General features: G+C 41.1%; 1 protein-coding gene across 1 annotated transcript in view; it reads left to right on the top strand.

Annotated features, from left to right (window-relative positions):
* Window positions 1–23302, top strand: part of CERK (ceramide kinase) — a 30733-nt gene that overhangs the window by 487 nt on the left and 6944 nt on the right. The window contains exons 2-8 of the mRNA XM_015823498.1: window positions 1645–1758; window positions 4697–4819; window positions 5963–6088; window positions 10583–10646; window positions 17390–17535; window positions 20485–20559; window positions 21548–21700. Of these exons, the coding sequence (XP_015678984.1) occupies window positions 1645–1758; window positions 4697–4819; window positions 5963–6088; window positions 10583–10646; window positions 17390–17535; window positions 20485–20559; window positions 21548–21700 (801 nt within the window). The remainder of the gene's footprint in view (window positions 1–1644; window positions 1759–4696; window positions 4820–5962; window positions 6089–10582; window positions 10647–17389; window positions 17536–20484; window positions 20560–21547; window positions 21701–23302) is intronic.

The raw sequence follows: 23302 nt of genomic DNA, 5'->3' as shown, positions 1-23302 counted from the left end.
TATCCTCATAAACTCCTAAATCAGTGAAGGTGAACCTTTTAGAGACCAAGTGCCCCAAAACCGCCCTGTCCCCGCTCCGCCTCCCGCCCCAGCCACGCACCGCCTCCATGGCCCACCGCAGATCACCCAGGCAGCCCTGTAGTGCCATGGCAGCCACGCCCTCCACCCTCACCCCGCAGCATCATCTGCACGCTATGGGGCACGAGGGTGGAGTCTTGTCCCTGCTGCCTGGTTATGTCCTTGGCTGCGCTGCTCCGTGCGGGCTGCGCCCAGGGGTGTCTCTCCTCCAGGGGGGCTGCTGGTGAGGGGGCTGCGGGGAGAGGCGGGGCTGGGGCGATGGCATGCACACCCACAGAGAGGGCTCCAAGTGCTGCCTCTGGCACGCGTGCCATAGGTTCGCCACTACTGTCCTAAATCATAGTACTAAGAACCTACCTTGTGGTTTTCATTTCAGTCCAAATCTCATTATTCTCTTGGCATAATTACTTAGGGCTGTGCTTGCTTTGAAAATGATTTGAGGGGAAAAATTGCTTCGGGCCTTACAATTTTCACTCAGACCATGAAAGCAGTGTGCCTTTAGTGTAACTCTTAAAACTCCTGCAGAGCCTGGAAAAAAGAGAGATATGTTGTCTTCATCTAATGTTTGAAACAAGTTTATAGAATAATTTTTGCATAGATCTAATAGTCACTAATTTGATATACTAAGCACCCAAAGTCCTGGATAGTATTTGGATGAGTACTAGGAATTCCCAGAGTTGTAGGCTAGGTTGAAAAGGTGGCAGTGACAAACCACTTCCGTCCAGTGGTCCAGACACCGACGGGACCATGGTGGCATGAAGGCACCAGGAACCAAGTTCAACCTGGGGAAGATATTACTTTAGTTCTTTCTTCTATAATAATAAACATTTTCCCAATTACAGTATATTATCCTATAAAGATTGCTATCCTCTTATCTGGGGCAAAAGAATCTAGGACAGAAAACTCTAAAATAATATTGAATTACTAGACCAGTGTTTCTCAACCTTGGCAGCTCAGTCAACGGCTGGCGGAGGGGGGGTGGATTTCTGGAAGTTGATGTCCACACATCTTAAAATAGTCAAGGTTGAGGAGAACTGTACTGTATCCCATCACTGATCTCTTTCCCCATTTAAAAATAAGAGTAGAATCAATATACATGTCACTTGGATTCCTTCCTCCATCCAAGTTTCCCGCAGTAGAATCTTTTCATTTTTGGCTCTACTAAAAAAGATACTGTGTGGTACATATGTTGGAGACCATCCCTAGTACCTTGGATCAACCTTGTTATTTCAACCTGTCAAAATACATTCATGAAATGTATTTTGAGAATGAAGGCGAATATACGTGTCCCGGGATAATGTTGCAGGATCCAATCTGGATCGGTTACCGGGACCAGAGATTTTGTCTTCAGAGTATTTTGAGAGTTTATTTTTCTGCTTTTCTTCAGCAACATGCTTAATTTAAATGTCCTCTGAAGTGAATGCCTAAAGAATGTTTCTGCTTTTGTTACAAAGATAGTGTTCTGGTTTTGGCCTTCCCATAGACTTTTCTGCGCAAGAGATTCCTTTGGTTCTGGTCCAGCCAGGCTGTTTGTTTACTTTACAACTTTTCCTTTTTTTTTTGCAGAGAGCTATGCTGTGCCCATTTCTGAGATCATTGCTGTTGAGGAGAAAGAAAGAGAGGGGAAACAATCTCATGCTGGAAGATGGCAAAAAATGGCAAAGCCTCAAGCATTCACTGGTAAGACAATAAGCCACGTTTTAGTGCAAATAGGTTTTAAGTAATTGACATGCTGGGTTTGCATAATATATGGAATCAAAGAAGCTGGATTCACATACCTTCCTGAGAGAGAGAGAGAGAGAGAGAGAGAGAGAGAGAGAGAGAGAGAGAGAGAGAGAGAGAGAGAGAGAGAGAGAGAGAGGGAGGGGGGAGGAAGGGAGGAAGGAAGGAAGGAATCCTGATGAAACTTAATGTTCCTCTTTTGCAGTAGCTACAATTGTGACTGCCTTATCAAGAGGTTGCATGCCAATTGAAATAAGTTATTACTTGACAGAAGATCTGAATTAATTCAACCTTTCTCCCACATTTGCTACAGTGAAGCATCAAAAATTATTTCTATGCAGAAATCCTTCTTTGCAGAAAGCGGATTGTCAAGATGTCTTTTAACGACAAGTCATTCTTTTTTTTTTTTCATTTTCATAGTTCATCTCTTGCTATTTGGCTCCTTGAACTCAGAATTTCTGTCATGCCATGTGTTCAGTTTTTTAAACTTTTGTAAATGCTGCAGAGTAACATCTGCCTAACTTATATAGTTTTTACATGACCAACGTAGAGTTGGGGCGACTGGTTGGAGCTGAGCGTTTACTGGCTGAATGCCCTTTCTGATGCTTATGTGAGTTCGCACTAGATTTTTTTTTTCCTGTGCCCTAGAAGAGAAACATCTGCCACTACCTATGATTGAACTTTCAACCTTTCAAGCGGGAGGTGAGGGTCTTCACCACTAGGTCACCACATCGCTCATTTGCATGGTATCCAATGATAATCAAATATTCTGCATTGATGAAATAAACTATCTAACATCAAGAACTAAATGAATGAATAAACCTAGGTGTCCAAATTATTACAGTTTCCTTTTTTCTCTCTGCACATTGAAAACTCATATGCATGACTATCTGTGACAAATGGTTTTCTTAAGCAGGGAAAGATTCTTTTTACACAAGATCTTTGAAAGGAGCTTTTTTACATATTTAAAATATTATCTCCTTGATTCTTGCAATGAATTTTTAATTGGGAAACTTCAACCAATTTCTCTGATTTTCCTCATCACAAAAACCTTCTGTAGATTAATAAGTGGGGGGGGGGGCCTGGAACCACAAATAAATTTATATTGTTGTTGGTATAATATAATGATTGAGTATTAGATTTGGGCTATAGACACCAGGTTTAATCCCCACTTAATTACAGAAAGCTTGTTTGGATTCAGTCTGTTGTCTTTACAGGGTGGTTGTTATGGGGATAAAATAAGGGGAGTCCCCCACCTTGAAATTCTCAGAGAAACAAGTGGATTAGAAATACAATCAATCAGTCAACTGTCCATAGCCAACACATTCTGCTTTTCTTTTAATCCATACATAATATGCAGAAAACAAGACTGAATCACTAATTTATTCATTTAGCTGAAGACAGTGTACTTAGCATGCCCTCATCTTATTTTTTTCACAACAACAACCTTGTAAGGTAGGTGGGGCTAAAGGACCAATGCATAGTTACCCAGGAACATCTGTGGATGAAGGTGGCTTAAAACCTGGGTCTACTCTTAATCCAACACTTCAGCCATAAACCTGACCCTCAGTTATTTTCTAAGATTGTTGGTAAGTTGCTGTGGACTGTATGCATTGCCCTAGAAACCTTAGAAATATAACCCTCTCCAATAGTGGCTGCTGAAATGTGATTTTGAATAGAATGAAAAGGGGAAACTCTTTAATGTGTGGAATAAGTTAAACCTTATTTAACTTAGCCGAATCAATTTAAATCACTGTTTTTCAGTCTTGACAACTTTAAGGTATGTGGACTTCAGCTCCCAGAATTCTCTATCCAGCACGTGGGCTGGGAAATTCTGAAAGCTGACGTTTACACATCTAAAAAGTCACAAAATTTGAAAAAAAAGACTAATTTGGCCTTAAATCAAATTTCACAGCTCTCTCACAGCTTTGCTCAGCACCATTACTTTTTGGTACGTACTGTAGTTCTAGCCCAGGGGTAGGCAATCTCGGCTCTTTTATGACTCATGGACTTCAACTCCCAGAACTGAGGTTGCCTACCTATACTGATCCTGAGTTAAAACGCCTTATAAATCAGATTAGATAGATAAACTCAATAGGAATAATTTCATAACAAAAACATATTTAATCAGAGAGATTACTTGCATTTATGCTGTGGTTGTTACTTCTGGAAAATACATCTTTGTTCATTCCCATAGGTGAAAGAATGATGCTCTTTCTCCATAGCATCTTTATAGCGTTAAAGCATGGTCATCTGGTGACATCTGATGGCCCATGCTTCTATCAGACAAAGGCATTCCAATCTGGCTTGTGTCCAGGAAGTCTCCCAACACCCTTTAGAACTCCTCCCACTGTCCCATTAACATGGGATGACTAACTAGCTAAAACTACATTTCCCATAAGCCATCTCTTAAGGAGACAGCACTTAACTCAATAATGCCAGATATTCTAACATACAGATACATGCTCTCTAGTTAGGGTTACATAGAGTTATACGATTCAGAACACTTCCCCTGTTCTAGCCACTCATAAATTCAGTGGTAATTGGTACGACGGGGCAGAGAAGGAGCAGAACTCCTTATCTTTTGTTCTAAGATGGGCAAATATTTTATACCAGTGCAGATAAATGTAGTCCAGCTAAGTTTTCCTGACTTGGAAACGACACTATCTCAAAGATTGACAAGGGGTCACCTGATGATGAATTGCCTGCCCACCCTGCCCAGATTTGCAGCCTGTTCTTTTTCTCAGCGTCCATGGCCTCAACCAACTATCAGACATGAATTTCTTTCAAAATTCTCAAGTATTATGTAAATGCTACATGTTATTATATATGAGAGCAACATTGCTTGTATGGAACTGTGATTCTCTTTTTATTTGTGTATGTATATGTTTTGCAGTGTATTACATAAAGAGGGCACAGCATCACCGCTGGCGGTGCAGCGAAGTGACTTTCTGGTGCATTGATGAACATCTGTGTAATCAATGGATATGTACACTGAAAGAACTACTTGATTTACAGAGTATGTTGCAGATAATGAATACCAGTCCTTTGTGGGTTTTTTTCCTCAGGGCCTAACCAATTTCTGAGAAGGAGAAAAAAAAAATGAAGCCAGTAATGATGGGGGGCTTTTACACTGTTATTGCCTACATTTTGAATAAGATGGGAAATTGTATGAGTGCAAGCAGATCCTTATATTTCAAGCAGCATAAGGGCCTCCTCGCCTTTACACTTGCTGAGGTGTATTTAGTTGGAATATATGAAGAAACACAATACATTCTCCAGCTATTGACATCATGGAGAATACAATTCTTAACAAGGGTTTATCTATTTTCTCGGCAGACTAATGAGCTTAAATAACATTTGAATGCTGGAAGAAACGTCTTTAGAATGAGAAAACTTCAATAATGGAACTCAATTATTGGCCAGCTCTCCCTCTGGAAATCTTTCAGTAATGGCTGAGAAATCCTGAGTTGCAATGGACTTAGCTTTAGATTCCCTTTCCTGAGCAGAAAAAGAGATTTGAGAATTTGTAGTTCAGCAACTTCTAGAGAAGACATGTCAAACACAAGGCCCGGGGGCCGGATGCGGCCCGCGAAGTGGTTTCATGTGGCCTGCGAAGCCATCCTGGAAACAGTGAGGGAACGGCCCCTGCTGCCTTGGCCCTGGCCCAGGCCGGCTCGGAGCCAGTGTACAATTTTGTGGTGGCCATCTATGCTGAAAGGCATTCAGTCTTAGCTCCACAAGGCCGTCTAGAAACAGCGAGGAACCAGCCCCTGCCGCGTCAGCCCCGTCCCCTGGGTGCATGCTGGGGAGGTGTCACCCTTTGTGAGGAATGAAGAAATGGACCATGCCTTGGCGCTTGCCCCGGTCCCACCCCCTTCTGCCAGAGACCCTCAGATCTGTCCCACTCCTGCCCAGGCCCCCACAGGCACCCTTGATGCGAATGATGTAGAGCTGGCCATGCCCACCCAGTAGGCCACACCCACTCCATCCACACCCACCCAGTAGGCTGCACCCACCCTGGCCACACACACCCCTGCCCCCCCGAGGGCAACCGCAATGCTAATGCGGCCCTCAATGAAATTGAGTTTGACACCCCTGTTCTAGAGTAACTAAAGGGCAAATAATCTCATGGCCTCCTTTGTCTCTTTCATGTTGGCAGCCTCCAGACCAAAGCGCTTGCTTGTATATATTAATCCACATAGTGGAAAATCACAAGGAGAAAGAATATATGAACAAAAAGTGGCTCCGTTGTTTAGTCTGGCTTCCATCGCGACTGATGTTATAGGTGAGTTATTCATTTGAGTTTACTGACTCCTCTAAATAACTGCCTTGAATTACAGCATTATAGTTTCCTCATACAGCAGATTTCCCCAATTCGATGCCCTCCCGAAATATTGAAGAAATTGAGGAGTCATAATCCAAAAGCACTTGTAATACACTAAGTTTGAGAAAGTTACTTTTAGAAATAGTCTGGCAAGTGGTTTCTGGGATTATTAATCTCCAAGGTGCTTGTTTACATAAAGAGATGTTTCAGCTTTTCATCTTGAACTTGAAGAGCACATGCAGAGCTTGGCACAATTAAGCCAATTGATTGGTTACCTTGTTTAATTATATTTAACTGTGGGCCATAATTTTGAACTTGTGAGGAAAACCATTTTACCCAGTGAAAAAGAAGTATCTACTCTCTAAATAATCCTCATTTTGACCAACTCTCCATTCCAGCATACCTATTAGATAGATACTGTTCATAGAATCATAGGCTGGAAGGGACCTTGGAGGTCTTCTAGTCCAACATCCTCCCCAAGGCAGGGTGTTGCATCCTGGACAAATGGCTATCCAATCTTTTCCTTTCTTAAAGATTTCCATTGATGGAACACCCACAACTCTGAAAGACATGCTGTTCCATTTTTAGTTGTTCTTACTGTCAGGATATTTCTCCCTAGTTCCATGTTGGATCTCTCTTTAACAAGCTTCCAGTCATTGGTTCTTGTCTTGGCCGCAGGTGCTTTGGAGAATAACTGAAACCCTCCTCCCTGTGACAGCTCCTCAAGTATCAGAAGATGGCGATTATGTCACCCCAATCCTTCTCTTTGTTAGGCTAGCCCAGGAGTGGGGAACCTTGGTTCTTTTATGATTTGTGGACTTCAACTCGCGGAAATCCTGAGCCAGCATGACTGGCTCAGGAATTCTGGGAGCTGAAGTCCACAAGTCATAAAAGAGCCAAGATTCCCCATCCCTGGGCTAGACAGACCTAATTCCCTTAACCATTCATCATATGGATCATTAGCTTCCAGACCCCTTATCATTTTTCTTGCTTTTCTTTGCACTCTTTCTAGGGTCTCGGCATCCTTTTTGTATTGTGACATCCAGAACTGGACACAATATTCCAAGTATGGCCAAACTAATGCATTATAGAGCTGTACTATTGTGATTGTGATTCTGTACTTCTGTTGATGCAGCTTAGGACTGCATTAGCTCTTTTGGCTGCTGCAGCAAATTGCTGGCTCATACCTAGCTTATGGTCCTGTAGGACACAAATCCCTCTTGCAGTTACTTTTGTTGTATCACCTGTTCTATACTCGTGCGTTTGTTTTTTTTCCTGCCTAAGTGTAGGACTTTAACTTTTCTCACCACTGAATCTTGTTGGATAGGGCCCAATGCTCAAGTCTGTCAAGATTCTTCTGAATCTTGAGTCTATCTTCCAAAGTGCTGACAATTCCCCCAGTTTGATGTTGCCTGCAAATTTGATAAGTTCCCCTTCCATCCCCTCATCTAGATCATTTATGAAGTTGAGCACTGGGCCCAAGGCAGAACTTGAAGTACCCCACTGCATGCTTCCCTCCATTTAGATATAGTTCCATTGAGACTACTTGCTGTGTGTGGTTGGTCAGCTTACTGAGAATCCATCTGGTTTTTCTATCTTATGAAAGGGTAGGCATCATCTATTTTGTCAAATGCCTTACTGTAGTCTAAGAAAACTATGTCCACAGCATTTCCCTAATCCACAAATTTAGCCACTGTATCAAAGAAGGTAATAGGATTTGTCTGGCATGATCTGTTTTTAACAAACCCAGGCTGGCTTCCAGTCATCCCTTTGTTCATTTCTAGGTGCTCCCAAATCTGCTAGTAGATTACCTTTTCTAGGATTTTCGCAGGTATTGATGTCAAGCTGATTGGTCTGTACTGCTTTTAACAGCAGCTGCCATTTCCTGCCTGAAATTCTGTTCCCCTCCCACGTTTCCCTTTGGAAATGGTCTTAAAGTCTGATCAAAAGTACATTTAAATGGACTTAATGTGCAAGCAAAGGCCCCTCCGTAGAGATAATCTGAGTCTGTCTTTAATCAGTCGGTACCATCTAATGGTGAGCAGGGCTTTTCAAACACTGTTAGCATGCTTTTACCCATTTCTCTGTTTGAATAAAGCTTTTGATAAAACTTCTTTAGGAATAATCTTGAAATAACATTGATGCTGTATGTGTGCATATGCGTGTGTACACACACACAGTATCAATGTTGTTTTAAGAATATATAGATAGATAAGAAAAAGAAAAAAATAGTTGAAACTAGTTTACTTCAACACTATTTGCCCTACAGAATATGAAATTACAAATTATGAGAATTGAGTCCATGGGGATTCAGGATGTTAAGGTCATCCTGTTCTGGCCTTTGGTCATTCTGTTCTCCCATGAGCACATCCTCCTTCTTGCATAAATCTATGCAACATTTACTCATCCTTGCTGAGTGACAGTTGATCTTGCTGGCTCAACCCATTTACAAAATTCCACTTCCTCCATTGGAGGGCTCCTTGTTTAGCTCTTTCCAAAAGAACGTTTCAAAATCGCTCTGCATTTTCTCTGAATCTTCATGATTTCTTACTTTGGCTACATTTGTTAAGAGTTATCTTTGTTCAAAAACAGCAGCTTTTGAAAGAAAATTACAGGGAGTCTGTCATGGTAGGTAGGAATGGGAGACCTTGGGGAGACAGAAGAAAAGTACTTTCAAACTTGTAAAGTTGATGTCAGCCTTATCAGGTAGTCAAGCCCATCCAGGAATAATAGCTCTGTCTTTATTATAAGGTTACATTAACATAATCTTGCAAGTCTGAAAGTAAATTTTTTCTCCTTACCTTTACAGTCCAAGAAACTAAGGTTGTTCTTTTTCAGTTGTTTGCCACACCCCCCATTCTTTCTACTGACTCAGCTGCCTCTTACCTGACTGTTACTTAGTCTGAGGCTCTTCTTCCTGTCTCCCAAGGTTATTCCCACATACTATTACAGAATTCCATTCAAAGTTGGATTGTTAATCTGATGACCCCCCCTGCAACATCCCACCAACTAGGACAGGCATGTCAAACTGCCGGCCCGCAGGCCGAATGCGTCACGCCCGCCCCATTGCCGGCAATGGGGAAAAAGTCGCAATATGTTGCGAGTTTGACATGCCTGAACTAGGAGGTAACAGTGTCCTGATACACATTCAGATTGCAAGATAGTCCATTTTGAGAAGCAATATTGCGAAGTAGAAATTTAGCAACTTTCTTTTTTGCTGAGCCACTTTTTATTAAAACCCAATGATTATTATAATGCTGAGAAATGCTTCTAAATGACTGAGCAAAAAGCATCTGCCAGAATTGCTAAAGCTGCGAAAGTACTTCCCACAAATTATCAATCTATATAAAATAATTATTTTTTTCTGAGGACCTGCTTGTTTAAGATTCTGCTCATTACTGGCTAAACAAACGCTGCATTTTCATTCCAGAGGTTTTACTTTATTCATTTAAAGAACTTGATTGCCACTTAGCTGTTGATTTTTTTAGTGCTTTCTTTTATACAACTGCTTAATACTAACTTTGCTATATTTCTGTAATGGCTCATTTTCCCCTCTGAAACAATGGGTTTGCCTCAGGAAATTACAATTGCTAAGTTGACTACTACAGAGCAGATTGTTTTGTACAGCTCACTTATTTGACAGGTTAGTGTTGTGTCAATATGGTTTACACAGGCATTATCTAGTTAGTATTTGCTGGTGGAGAGGCCTTTACTCCATTATTTTATTTGATAAATTTATATCTCTTCATATATTTCTTCATATTATCTGCACAAAAACAATAAGAAGTAGGTTGAGCTGAGGAAATGTAACTAGTATTAGTCAAATTGTGAGTTTCCAGGGCTGTGGATAGATTTGAACCCCATTCTGGTCCCAAATCTTCACTTCTAAAACAGATTTGACTATGTGCTCTAAGACTGGCCACAGAGATAAGTGAGCTGTTATTTATCAAAGGCCATATATTTGAATGGCCAGCTACCTAAATCTATGAACTAAATAAAATAAAATTAGCTGGGTGTCTCCATCCATTTTGCTGAATTAAACTCCAGTCATGAAGATCTCACCCCTTCAGAAATGAACTGTCATGGTGGATATGGACACTTTACAAAAGCGAAAACTGGTGATGCTAAAAGAAATGTTGCCAAAGAAGATAAATATGCACCTCAAAAGTTTTATTTTTGAATTACAAGAATCATTTAGAAAATACAAAGTCATATGAAGCAAGGGCTTCTGCCATAAATTCATCAGACTTGGGTTACTCAATGCCTTTGGCAGAAGTGAATTTTCCATTAGCTGAAAAAAATGAACCTCAACCAAAACTGTTCTAAGTGATCATCAATATTAGTTATATATTTTCAAATTATATACTTTCAAAAATTGTTTCATGAGTTTAGCTGATTTTATCCATATCATTGTAAATATGTCTTAAAGTATCGATTCACTTTTTTCTCATATAGTCACCGAACATGCCAATCATGCTAAGGATAACTTACTTGAAATTCATCTAGAAAAATACGATGGGTAAGTTCTCTTTTTCTCACATTTTTTTTTCTTTGACTTAGAAGAATCGTACAGATGATCTATTTGCTATTTGTTACCAAGGGATGAACTGGGAGCTTCTGGATGGGGGAAGGGGGTGTGTCAAAACAGTAAAGATGGTGGCTACAACCACATGATTGAAGCCTCATCCTTTTTTTAACATGCAGGGCTTTGATCATGCAGTTATGTTTACCATTTTGACTTCTTTGACTCCCCCTCCCATAATGCTCCCAGATAAACTGTTTTGTAAGTCAATTGTTCTTTTCAATTTGCAGACTGCTTTTCTTGGGGGGGTGTCTGTTTCTGAATTTGTCTGTTTTTCCAAGCTTATGTTTAGCCTACCTTCCCTGTCTGCATTCATAAAAATAAACCAAAAAAAATCAGCTTTGCATTATCTGCTCAGTGTAACACGCACTACATTTTGTGCTCTGTGGAACGGAGGTGGGTTTGTAGCCTGCTGAAAGTTGTGGGGCATGTAAGTGGAGTTCACATGTGTCTGCTCAGTGTCTTCAAAGGGTACAGGAGAGCCAAGCAACTTCCCAGTTTGTTAAAATACTGTAAAGGCAAAACCGTCAGGCAGGGTCATGCAAATTAAATAAAAACCAATGTTAGGAAAGTTAAGGACATATTGACAAATTCTAAAACCTGCTTGTACCCATAGATGTACACATACAGTATGCACATGCAGGCACATGACATACACATATACACACATACAGGCTCACACATGCACTCATACATATCCATAAATATACTCACACTTTCAAATAAAGCCAAGCCTCTTTAAAACTGCAAATATCTCAAAATATGGCAACATATAAATTTCATAAATAAATACATATTGAGCTGAACTTCCAACAGCCACTTACATGTTGTTTGCATTTACATAAATGCCTAGCCTTTTCTGGGATAGTTTCTCGAATTTGCAATGTAGATCTACAATGGGGCCTTGTCAAAGAAAACTCCTTGGATGTGTTCTTACAGACATCTGACATGGAGCTTCTTATTTGGAATGTTATCTCAGAGGCAAACTGGGGAAGTTGAAAACAAGTCAGTTCCCGAATAAAAGTAATACATGCAAGGCAAAAGTAGACTTTGAATCCCATTATTTTGTGTGTTTCCATGAGAAACAGCATTTATATTTCCTATCGGACAAACTGATGCTTAGAAACATACGCATAGGCAAAAGATACAAATTCACACTAAAGCACAAACCTACATGACATATCCAGACTAAGCCATCCATTTGTTAACTCACGCCACGTGCATATTAACGTGCAAAATGCATAAGCAACTTCCTTCTGATTCGAGAACGTGGCCCCCGCCCCTGGCCCAACTCCTCTATTCTTTATTCCATGCCACTTAGTTTGAAAGCAGCTCTTCACTATTTATTTCTAAAAATGGCTACTAGGCCTGTATGAGGGCAAAAGCATTCTTGGTGACAAAGAAGGGGGCCAACGCACCACCAGACGTTCAGACTGAAGTTAGCATTTTTAACCACCACGAGTTCTTCTCAAGGACTGGGATTAGGCAAATGTGGATGTTTGATGGTATTAAAGGTATTGTCACAGGATATAAGCTTTTCCAAGTAAAGCTGCCAAATTTCCAACTGGAAAATGTATATTTATATCTTTATAGAGGTGACAAGCACCTCCCATAGATGTTAAGGCAAAAAATGTAGAGCTGATAGAAAATTTGGATTTTCTTCCAGCTAAACTTGACCTGCATAACTTTCTGCCTCTTGTTGCAATAGGCTAAGAGAAATTACTGAATTTTTGGAGGACTAAGCAGGCTGTAGTTAAATCATACATTAGTTTTGTTTTGAAGGAGAGCAGTCTGTGCTAACTTCATACAGTTTCAGCTCAATCTGTCAGCATAGCATTCCTCTAGCCTAGCAGTTTTGCAAATGATATCTGCTCCACTGTTGAGTTTTGTTTTTTTCTAAAAAAACAAATTTTTCTAAAATGAAATTTTTCTTTGCCTGCCAAGCATGCATCCCTATCATTTTTTTTAAAAAAAAAGCTTTGAAGACATTTTATGCTGTAAGACCATTTTAATAGTTTTGACTTCCATTTACCTGTAACAAGGTCAACGCTTTGCCACAATTGGATTAAAACAGCAGAGCCTATGCATTGCTTTCACAGACAAATACAGAACAAATTCCATAATGAATCACCTCAAGTCATTAAATACGCTAACTGGATTTGCTTGTAAAAAAAAATGACACTGACACATAAACACTTGTGCTGTAGCCAAAGCTGATATTTATTCCTGTGCAAGTCTCCTTTGAATGAATGGGAGAGCTCCTCTCATTTATTCCAGCTCATTTTGCATAGCCAAGCATCAAACAAGATTGTACTGTGTTTAAGTACCTGTCCTTTACTCCATTTGTTCACCTGAGTAAAAAATGACTCAGGAAAGCAAATGCAGTTTTCCATAGATTCATGGTTCAGCTCCACTTTTCACTGAAGCCCACTGACAAAATATGTTTTACACTCCATGGAGCAACATTATTCCTATGTGTCCAAATTAAGGGATATACCCAATGCTAGCAAATCACTGGAAACAGATTTTTTTTAAAATTACCATTAACGTGAGATTCATTAAAGAGCAGTAGCATGAGGGAAAGCCTGACAGATCTTGGGAATATAGAAGAGAGAGCAAGACAGTTCAGGGAGGGAATAGACCTATTACAGAAGGGAATATTGAGGCCAGGGAGTGGAAAGCACAAAAGGATACTCAGAGTAACTCCCCCTTAAGTGTGTGTGTGTGTGTGTGTGTGTGTGCATCTTTGAGTTGTGTTGACTCCTGGCAACTGCCCAAACAGGTTTTCCAAAGGTTTTTGGAAGTGGTTTGCCACTTAGGGCTGAAGAAGATGAACTGGCCCACAGCCACCACATACCAAGCTGGCTGTTAAGCACACTTGGTATAAGTTATGTGGGAGAATTACTTTGGTAATTCTTGCAATTATACGTACTACTACTACTACCGTGTTGGAAACACTGTGGTGAAAGAATCAGCAGGTGACATTACCGTTGCTGAGGAGATGCCCAGTTTGGGGTTCTTTTCATGTTCCCATTAATGAGCCCACCAAAGTGGTACTTAATTATCTACTTGCGTTCGCATGCCTTCAAACGGCTAAGTGAGCAGGTGGAGCGAATGACAGGAGCTCACTCTGACACAGAGCAGTCCTTGGGCTTTGAACACAGGCTTGCAAATTGTCAACCCAGCATCCTAACCATGTGAGCCACTGTGCTCCTTTTTGCAAGATACATTACCCTACCAGAAATAAAGATTTTTCATGAAATCCAAGTGATTCTGAGTTGGTCAGTCTTATAGGGCTCCACAAACTGTTCAGATGTTGAACTAGAAGTAGGAAGATCCAGATCGGAATGGGACAACTCTTCAGCTGTCTCCCTCTCACCATAGGACAATTCTCCATGGTTACCTCGCCACAGGACAACTTGCCATGGGACAATTCAACATGGGATAAGACAAGTGAATTGCAGTGGGCCTTGTCTTGCTTTAGGTTTGAACCTTCTCAGGTTAGAAGTTCTCAAGGCTGGGATGAGCCAGAGCATGGAGTTCCAGCGGCCCAGCAGCCAAGCTGTGGAGCAGGTGTGGCATGCTGGGGAATCCCTGTGCAGATCCAGGCCAAGGGCAGAGTGTATCTGAGAGGAGGCCTGCTGCCACTGCCTATTCCTGGAGTGCTGTCTACGAGGGCCAGTGCTCTGCTGACATTCAGGCACTGGTCCTGCCCCACGGGATACACTGTGGCCTGGATTCACACAAGGACTGCTTGCTCCATGGGTTGGCTGACAGGCCGCTGGAACTCCTCAGCCCAGCCTCGAGGATTTCTAACTTGAGAAGGTTCAAACCTAAAGCAAAACAAGGCCTGCTGCAATTCACTTGTCTTGAGTTGTCCCACGTTGCATTGTCCCTCAGCAAGTTGTCCTGTGGTGAGTTAGCCATGGCGAGTTGGCCAGAGTGAGACAGCCAGGGAGAGTTGTCCCATTCCAAGAGTTCAAACCTAAAGTAAAACAAGGCCCATTGCAATTCACTTGTCCCTGTCTTGAGTTATCCCATGTTGAATTGTCCTGTGGTGAGTTGACCAAGGCAAGTCAGCTGCAGCAAAACAGCTAAAGGGAGTTGTCCTGGACCTGATCCATATACAAATCTGCCCTCAGCCATGGAAGCTTATTGGGTGACTTTTGGGCTCCCCACCCAGAAAGCTGCCCAGACTTGTTGAGAGTTGGGCGGCATATAACTTTAATTTATTATTATTACTTCACAGGGGTTGGTATTCTTGTTGTTACGGGAAAAGGTAGGAGAGTGGAATGCTACATACGGCATCTTGTCCTGATTAAAAGGCAGATGTAAATCTAATAAAATACATAATGAATCTGACTTTATTTACTTTTAGTTACAGGTAGATCTGAGTTAACAATTGCCATTTAGCGATCATCCAAAGTTACAGTGGTACTGTAAAAATAACTTCATGACTGGCCCTCGCATGACTGTCGCAGCATCCCACGTTCATGTGATTGCCATTTGCATGCTTCACAGCTGGCATCCACTAAACAGTCAATGGAAAAGCCAGCAGTAAACTCACAAGTCACGGTTGCATGATGTTGCACTTGGTGATTGTGGATGATTCACTTAACTAGCACAGGAGAAGTGAGGTTCCATCGCAGTAATGTGAAGTCTCACTTAATGATCATGTCACTTAGTGATGGAGCTGCCAGTCCCTGCTTGTTAAATGAGGACTACCTGTATTTGTTTATTTTGCATTAGTTATATCTCATCTTTCGGCACCCCCTGTTCTATCCCAGCCTATTGCCGTCCTTGTTAGAGGCACAAGGACCAAACCCCTGCTGATACAATAGGCTGGAGACTTTAAAACAAAACAAAATCCCTTTTATTTGGGTGACAAACCTGTCAATAAGTCCAAAACACAAACAGCAAAACTCAAGTCCAAAGGAAGGAAATAGTCCACAGGAACACGTTACAAACAAGACGAACAGACCAGGATTCCAAGAAGCACTTTGCAAACGGTTGCCTTCAGCAACCAGCACCGCCCACACCTCCCCTTTTTATACAGCAGTCCCAGGGCGTTGCCTCTCATTGCCTTCTCCTTTTACTTTGGAGTTGTCGCATTGACTGCTGTTGTTTTTCTCGTGCTAATTGACGATGTCTGCGAGCATCAATTAGCAAGTCCAGGTGTGAGCCTTCCGAATCTGACTCATGCTCCTCACACAGCTGAGCTTCATCAGAAACACGACTGGAGGGGCCAGGCTCTTCATCAAGCCGTGAGTCCTGTAATTAATCAGAGCCTCCCTCTGACCCTGACGGCCCCTCAAAGGCCTCCTCCACCTCCTCCTCAGATTCCTCAGACTCAGCTGTTGGGAACACAGGCTGGCACGGAATCACAACAATCCCAGAACTTCCATAGCAACTCACAATCACAAATTAAAATAGGTAGCAAGCAAAATGAATGTTGGGTGATCTGGTGCCTTTCAACTGTGTTGAACTTGAACTCTCATGATCCTCCACTTGGTTGGGCAATTATCATCTAATCTGTGCAGTATATCAGTAGGAGGTAAACTGGTCTCTCTAGAAACTTTGGGCTATATAATTAATAATTCCAAATAATTAAAATAGTTACTTACAATTCCTAGTCCTAAGGAAGTTATAATTAAAATTTTGGGAGAGCACAAGGTTGATATTTCCAGTCATACATTATAATTAGCCAAGCATTAGAATTTAAGAGCCATGGCAGCTACTCAGACCAATTGTAACATAAAGAAGCATGTTACTGAATGAGAAAGGGATGCATGCCTTGGATCTATTGATGCTGGTGATCACAATTCACAAATCACAAATTGAACACTTTTTAAATATTTTTATATATGCTCTTATCGTACCATTACATTTCTCAGTGGACCTCCATCCATGGAATCAATATAATCCTTAAAGTATCCCTATATAAATAGATGGTTCTAATCATACTTACTATAGATACAGCGGTATCTGTCCATGTGAGATGGCCCCTTGGGGAGGATATCTTGTAAGTACCCTTGCCAAGGAAAGAAGTTTTTCTACGGGTAGGCATATCCAGCTGGGGTAGTAATTGATATATGAACCAATCATGGGGAAATTGGGGTCTAGCCACAATATCCAATCATAAGAGGTACAAAGTATCAGATATATGGGAAAGATCTGCCCACTGAGCTACTCTCTTCACAAGGCTCCCATCTTGCCCATGGGAATAGACAGTTGACAAGCTTTCCCATCTGCACGTACATCCTGAGTAGCTTTTGCTATTAGAGACAAACCATAGAGTTGGAGAGAAGAGCAATGGGCTCTAGTGATTATGAAAGATAAGTATTTATGAATGACAAGAATGTGGATGAAATTTACCATTGACAGAACAATAACCCCTTTCCATAACGAGATGTTAATGCAGGAGCAGGAGAAACAAGAAATTATTACTTTTAAATATCCAAAATAGTAATAAAAATGCCTGTCACGGCCTCATTAAATTATTTTAAATATGCATTAAATAATTGTTTCAAGTAATAATATGCATTTCCTCGTGGGGAGGGACTAAATAGTGTAGCGTAAAGATAACTTTTAATAAAATTGTATTATTTTCATATTGGGTCCTTTGACACATTTATGTATTGACTGTCTGTGTGAGTTTTAATTTGTGTGTTTTCCGGCAGTGTTGTTTGTGTTGGTGGGGACGGAATGTTCAGTGAAGTGATACATGGTCTAATTGGAAGATCTCAGAAGGATTCGGGCATAGATCAAAATAATCCCAAAGCAAAATTAGTCCAATGCAGTCTCAGGATTGGCATAATTCCTGCTGGTAAGAACTGCAACATAGTGAACTTCTACCGTACATTATTATCATGTATTTACCACCTTGGACCAAAATGAAAAAGTAGTATTATATATGTGGAACAGCATAATGGTTAACTAGGAGCCTCAACAGATACTAGATCTTGCCTAGAACTATAGGCTTTGCTTAGATTGCCTAATATTTATTGAAACTTGTTCACATATGCATATGTGAAGGTCAAATTTGGAAGTGAAAATGAATGGAAAGGCAGTGTTCTCCTCAGCTTCTATAAATTCAATCCAAGCTTATTGATTGGATGAATCCAACGAGAAACATCATATGATTTATGATTTGTCAGCATCCATAAAATCCTTTCATGGAATTGTCCAATTTTACAACGAATTTTAGCCTCTAACTCACATGAGATCTTGGTAGCATATCTAAACTATGCTAATTAGCAGTATAGTGCAGTATAAAAAGGTCTAAGAAAGAAAAGTATACAGTATAGAGCAGTGGTGGCGAACCTATGGCACGCGTGCCAGAGGCGGCACTTGGAGCCCTCTCTGTGGGCACATGTGCCCTTACCCCAGCCTCACCTCCCCCCACGACCTCCTCACCAGCCGCCCCCCTGGAGGAGAGTCCCCCCAAGCATGGCCCACACGGAGCAGTGCAGCCAAGGACATGGCAGCCAGGCAGCGTAGACAAGACTCTGCCCTCATGTCCTACCACGCGCAGTTGATGCTGCGGGGCGCGGGCAGAGGGTGTGGCCACCATGGCGCTGCTGGGCTGCCTGGGCAATCTGCGGCAGGCCCTGGAGGCAGTGAGTGGCCCTGCGGGCAGGCGGGGTGGGGGACCAGGTGGGGGCGGGGCAGGGGCAGGTGGAGCAGGGGTGGGGCCAGTTTTGGGGCACTCGGTCTCTAAAAGGTTCACTGTCACTGGTATAGAGCATGGTTTTGTTATAAATTGGCCTTCTGAGCTTTTGCTTTAGTTACATTCAGTTCAGATAACTACAAACATTGTTAATATATAATTGAAAGAAATATGCTTATCCTTTGACTAACCTGAGTAACTCATCCAATGCAAACCATTGGCAGGTCAGTATGAGAAATCACCTTATAAATGTATACTTATTTAGTCAACAAGCATATGACTATTTGCCTGTGTCCTAAACCTCTTTGCATAGTGAGCACAGAATTACTCAGTTATTCATAGATGGAATCAATAGGAAATTCCTAGGGCAACTCTCAACAAAATTAAACTTACGATAAAAACAAATTAAAAGACCACAATATAGAGAGGAAACAGCAGGAAGAAATACATATCCACCACAATTTAAAACTATTTAAGGAGGATTAAAAAGCTTGGAAACACTGACTCTTTAGTATAAATGTTAGATGTGTATTCTTTCATAGTTAGAGCATTCCCAATTTCCCATTGCATTCCCAACAGCCATCTGCTGTATTTCAGACTGTGTTATGGAGGCTTGTCATTATTATGTGTGAAGGCACAGGTGAAGAAAAAACTTTAAATTTTGAAGAACTTTAAATCTTGAAAAGAGCATTTGCATGGAAGGGGAAAGCAAACCAGGGCCTAATGCTAGGGCAGTCGATCTGGGCTGCAAAAAACCCCACTCTCCTGGCCAGCAAAGAGAGAGAGTCTTCTGTATCTTTTGCTGCCAACTAGCCATCAGCTGAATTTTTGCAGCCAAATATGGTACTCCAACCCAGCACTGTCTTGGCTTAATTGTAGTTTCTACATCATTTTCAAGGGAGTTTATTTTTTAATCTCTGGCTGCTCTTATTTTACAATTGAGCACTAGATTTCAATCTGGTTTCAAGAATATACCTTTCTAAAGGATTGGAAGAAAGACGCTTTCCCCAGAAAATTGATTTCCCCTGCTCTTTATTTTCTGCCTGAAAATATACCTCTGTTGCTTATAATCCATTGTGAATTATAGTTTCTGTTAGAAGGGGGTCAGTGTTCAAATCAACAGTCAATCCAATTAAACCTGTGCTTTCTGGAGGTCTGGCAGCCTGTGCTGTTGATGTATTCCACTGGAATCAGTTGACTCTGCCTTGATGTTAATTCTCTTGCAGAGGATCTATTGGCAGTCACTGTTGTGTAAAAAGTAACCAAAAATATAGTTGGCTTAGTCCAGGGGTAGGCAACCTTGGCTCTTTTATGACTTGTGGACTTCAACTCCCAGAATTCCTGAGCCAGCCATGCTGGCTCAAGAATTCTGGGAGTTGAAGTCCACAAGTCATAAAAGAGCCAAGGTTGCCTACCCCTGGCTTAGTCTATCTTTTTACTTTTTTTAACACTTTTATTATTCACTTTTTATTTACATTTTTATTTGTCTATCTGACAAATCGATTTTTTTGTTTAAAGTACATATTAAATATAGTTATTTTGCTCCAGTCTTGGCAAAGAGTACCAGTTTGTTAGCCTTCCCAGTTAAACCAGCCTGGAAACACAACCAGATGAGCTAGTTCTACTTTATTGTAAAGCTACATTAATAGAATCTTGCAAACCTGAAAGTATAAATCTCCCACATTCTCCTTAATATCCTGAGAAGCAAGGGAGTGCTCTTCCTGAGCCTCTTTTTCTGCTCATTATGCAGCTGAGGACCATGCACTCCAGGGGTGTCAAACTGCCGGCCCGCGGGCCGGTTGCATCATGCTGAGGCCGCCACCCCAGCTTCGGCAATCCAAAAAAAGTCACGATACGTCATGTCACATGACGCAGCGAGTTTGACACCTGTGATGTACTCCATTGGATGACCATTCCCTTCATAGCATTTCTTGTTCGGTCTCCCAAGGTCTCTACCAGCATAATCTGGTAGTTCCCAGAAGCCACACAACTGACCAAACAAGTGAAATCTGCAGCTCTCTTTGGCAACTTAATCCTCAGTTAAGGTGATCTTTGTCTTCATAATGTTTTGATTTACAGACAATGTAAAGTTCACTTACTTTCCAGGTTCGACCGATTGCATATGCTATGCAACAGTCGGCATCAATGATCCAGTAACATCTGCATTACATATCATTGTGGGTAAGTATTAGTTTGCTTTCGGGCTCATGGACACAATTTTAAACACTCTAAGAAGTTTTCCTGTATCGTTACTACTATTGGCAAATGAAAAAAAAAATCAAATGCAAAACCAAAACAGAGTTGCTGACTATTAAGATGCCACTAATGCCAGCTGAGGATTTTGCAGGAGCCTTGCTATTCCACTAAAATTTATGATACAGTGGTGGCATAGAAGATGTGGCAGTTGGACCTGACCATGAAAGCATTCTGCTGGCAGAAAGTTATACTGAGGAACCACTTCAGTTTATAGCCACCTATGACTCAAAAGCACAGATGACAGACACCACAATGTTAGTATCATTTGTTCTATAGAAGCATTGTGTTATGCATTCCTTATTGAGGTTATTTTTTGCCCTTGTAGGTGAGCAACTTCTAGCTGATTAATAGTTGGTTGCACACAACTATCACTTCTGCACAATCACTATTCCAGGTATCCTGGTTTGCCAGGATATATTTTCAGGCTGTGTGTATTTTCCTCCTTCATTCCATTTTAGTCATAAATAGGATAGAGTGGTCATTATCCTAGTACAGGAGCATTGTAATGCTTCTCACTATAACTAGAACATAGAATAAAAGGATTGGAAGGAACTTTGGAGGTCTTCTAGTCCACTCTCCTGCTCAAGCAGGAAACCTTATACCATTCTGGGCAAATGCTTATCCAATATCTTCTTGAAAGTCTCCAGTGATGGAGTACCTACAACTTCTGGAAGCAAGTCATTCCACTGATCAGTTGTTCTCACTGTCATGACATTTCTCCTTAATTCTAGCTTAGATCTCTTTGATAATTTTTATAGACATAAAGAAAATAGGAGTTTTTTGCCGACTGTCTTATTTTAAAAATAAGACATTTTTTTATATTTTACAATATTTTATATATGAATATATCTTATATGTTATAATATAAGACAATTTTACAGTGACTCAGTAATGAAATACCTCTTGTTAATAGGAGATAATCAACCTCTGGATGTTTGTTCAGTACATCGCAATAATACATTTCTGAAATACTGTGTATCACTATTGGGATATGGTTTTTATGGAGATGTATTGAAAGACAGTGAACAGAAACGCTGGATGGGCCCTGCCAGATATGACTTCTCAGGTAACATCTTGTATCTCTTCAGCATCTATCTTTTATGTCAAGTAGCCAACAGATTTCCCCTCCCCCACCATTTTTTAAATCTTTTCTATTAAAATTGCAATACATTTAATTAAATCATTGTTCCCATGTTATCTTGTGGTTAGTGATTTGGACTAGAACTGTAGAGACCTCGGTCCAAGCCCTCTTGTAGTATAGAATCACTAGTTGACATTGAATAAGCCACCCTCTTAACATAGCAATAGCATTTAGACTTATATAGTACACTGCCCCATAGTGCTTTACAGCACTCTATGGGTGTTTTACAATGTCAGCATATTGCCCCAAACAACCTGGGTCCTCAATTTACCAACTTGAGAAGGATAGAAGGCTGAGTCCATCTTGAGCCACTCAGGATCGAACTCCTGGCAGTGGGCAGAGTTACCCTGCAATACAGCATTCTAACCACTGTGCCATTATGGTTCCTTCATAACCTACTTCTTCCCTTCTATTGATAATCTATCTCCCACTGTGATCTTATTGTGGAGAAAAATGAAGGCAATTCATCATGTATACCACCTGGGAGAAAAAAATAAGATATAAATCTAACAATTTTCAACTTTTTGAACTTTTTTCTTTATCCCACTTTTTCTTCAGGAGCTCTGAGTATTAACTCTAGCACAATTTTTTTCCCCATCAACAACCTGGTGAGATAGGATGGGCCAACTTTCCCTAATGGAAGGTTGACTTGACCCTGGATTTAACTTTAAAGTTTTCTGTCCTAAACCCAGCCATTTGTGGCTTAAGCAGTGAATGTTAGTTTGATGCAGATCATCTATAGCTCTAGGCTACACAATGCTAGTTTTGTTTTTAGCTTACCATATTTTGTAAATTTAGCCAATGCTGTTAACAAGCCATAGTTTATTTCTTAGAATGATGCCTGCACTCAACAGTCTAGTTAAGGAAATCATATGTTCCTATGATTGGTACTGGTTGATCAGGTCACTCCTCTGTTGTACTTGATATCCGTTCTGTGTCTGAATAATCAGGGTGTGGAAGACATGGCAGGCATTTCTTTCCGAATCATTGAGTCTCCAAGTCAGGAAAGTCTACAGAGCACATTTAGATGGTACCTAAAGGAGATTTACTAAGAAAAAAAAGTGATAGATACGGCTCTAGAGCAGGGATCGCAACCCCTGGTCCGTGGACCAGTACCGGGCCGCGGCATGCCAGCAACTGGTCTGCACAAGCAAAGCCCCATCCGCGGGATGCAGGTAGCACACAAAATCACATACCCTCTGGCCCGCAGAAAAACCTCTCTCCACGGAACCGGTCCCTGGTGCCCAAAAGGTTGGGGACCTCTGCTCTAGAGAATGACTCTCCAGGGAAAAGAGACCAGTGGATAACCACACTAATACTGAGTGCAGAGGTGGAAATTTAACCCACAAACAGTGGCCTTTATGTAAAGGGAACATGTAGACCATGGGTGTCAAACCTGATTGCGTCACATGACGTATCGTGACATTTTTGCCTTTGTGGAGCCAGGGTGAACATGGCTTACACGTGACGCATCCGACCTGTGGGCCGCCAGTTTGATACCCCTGATGTAGACAATACCAAGAGGTT

The sequence above is a fragment of the Protobothrops mucrosquamatus genome, unplaced genomic scaffold (genome assembly GCF_001527695.2).
Source record: "Protobothrops mucrosquamatus isolate PMUCROS unplaced genomic scaffold, P.Mucros_1.0 scaffold1888, whole genome shotgun sequence".
NCBI classification, from domain to species: Eukaryota; Metazoa; Chordata; class Lepidosauria; order Squamata; family Viperidae; genus Protobothrops; species Protobothrops mucrosquamatus.
The sequence above is the reverse complement of the archived record's forward strand: the minus strand, read 5'-3'. Positions and strand labels throughout refer to the sequence as shown.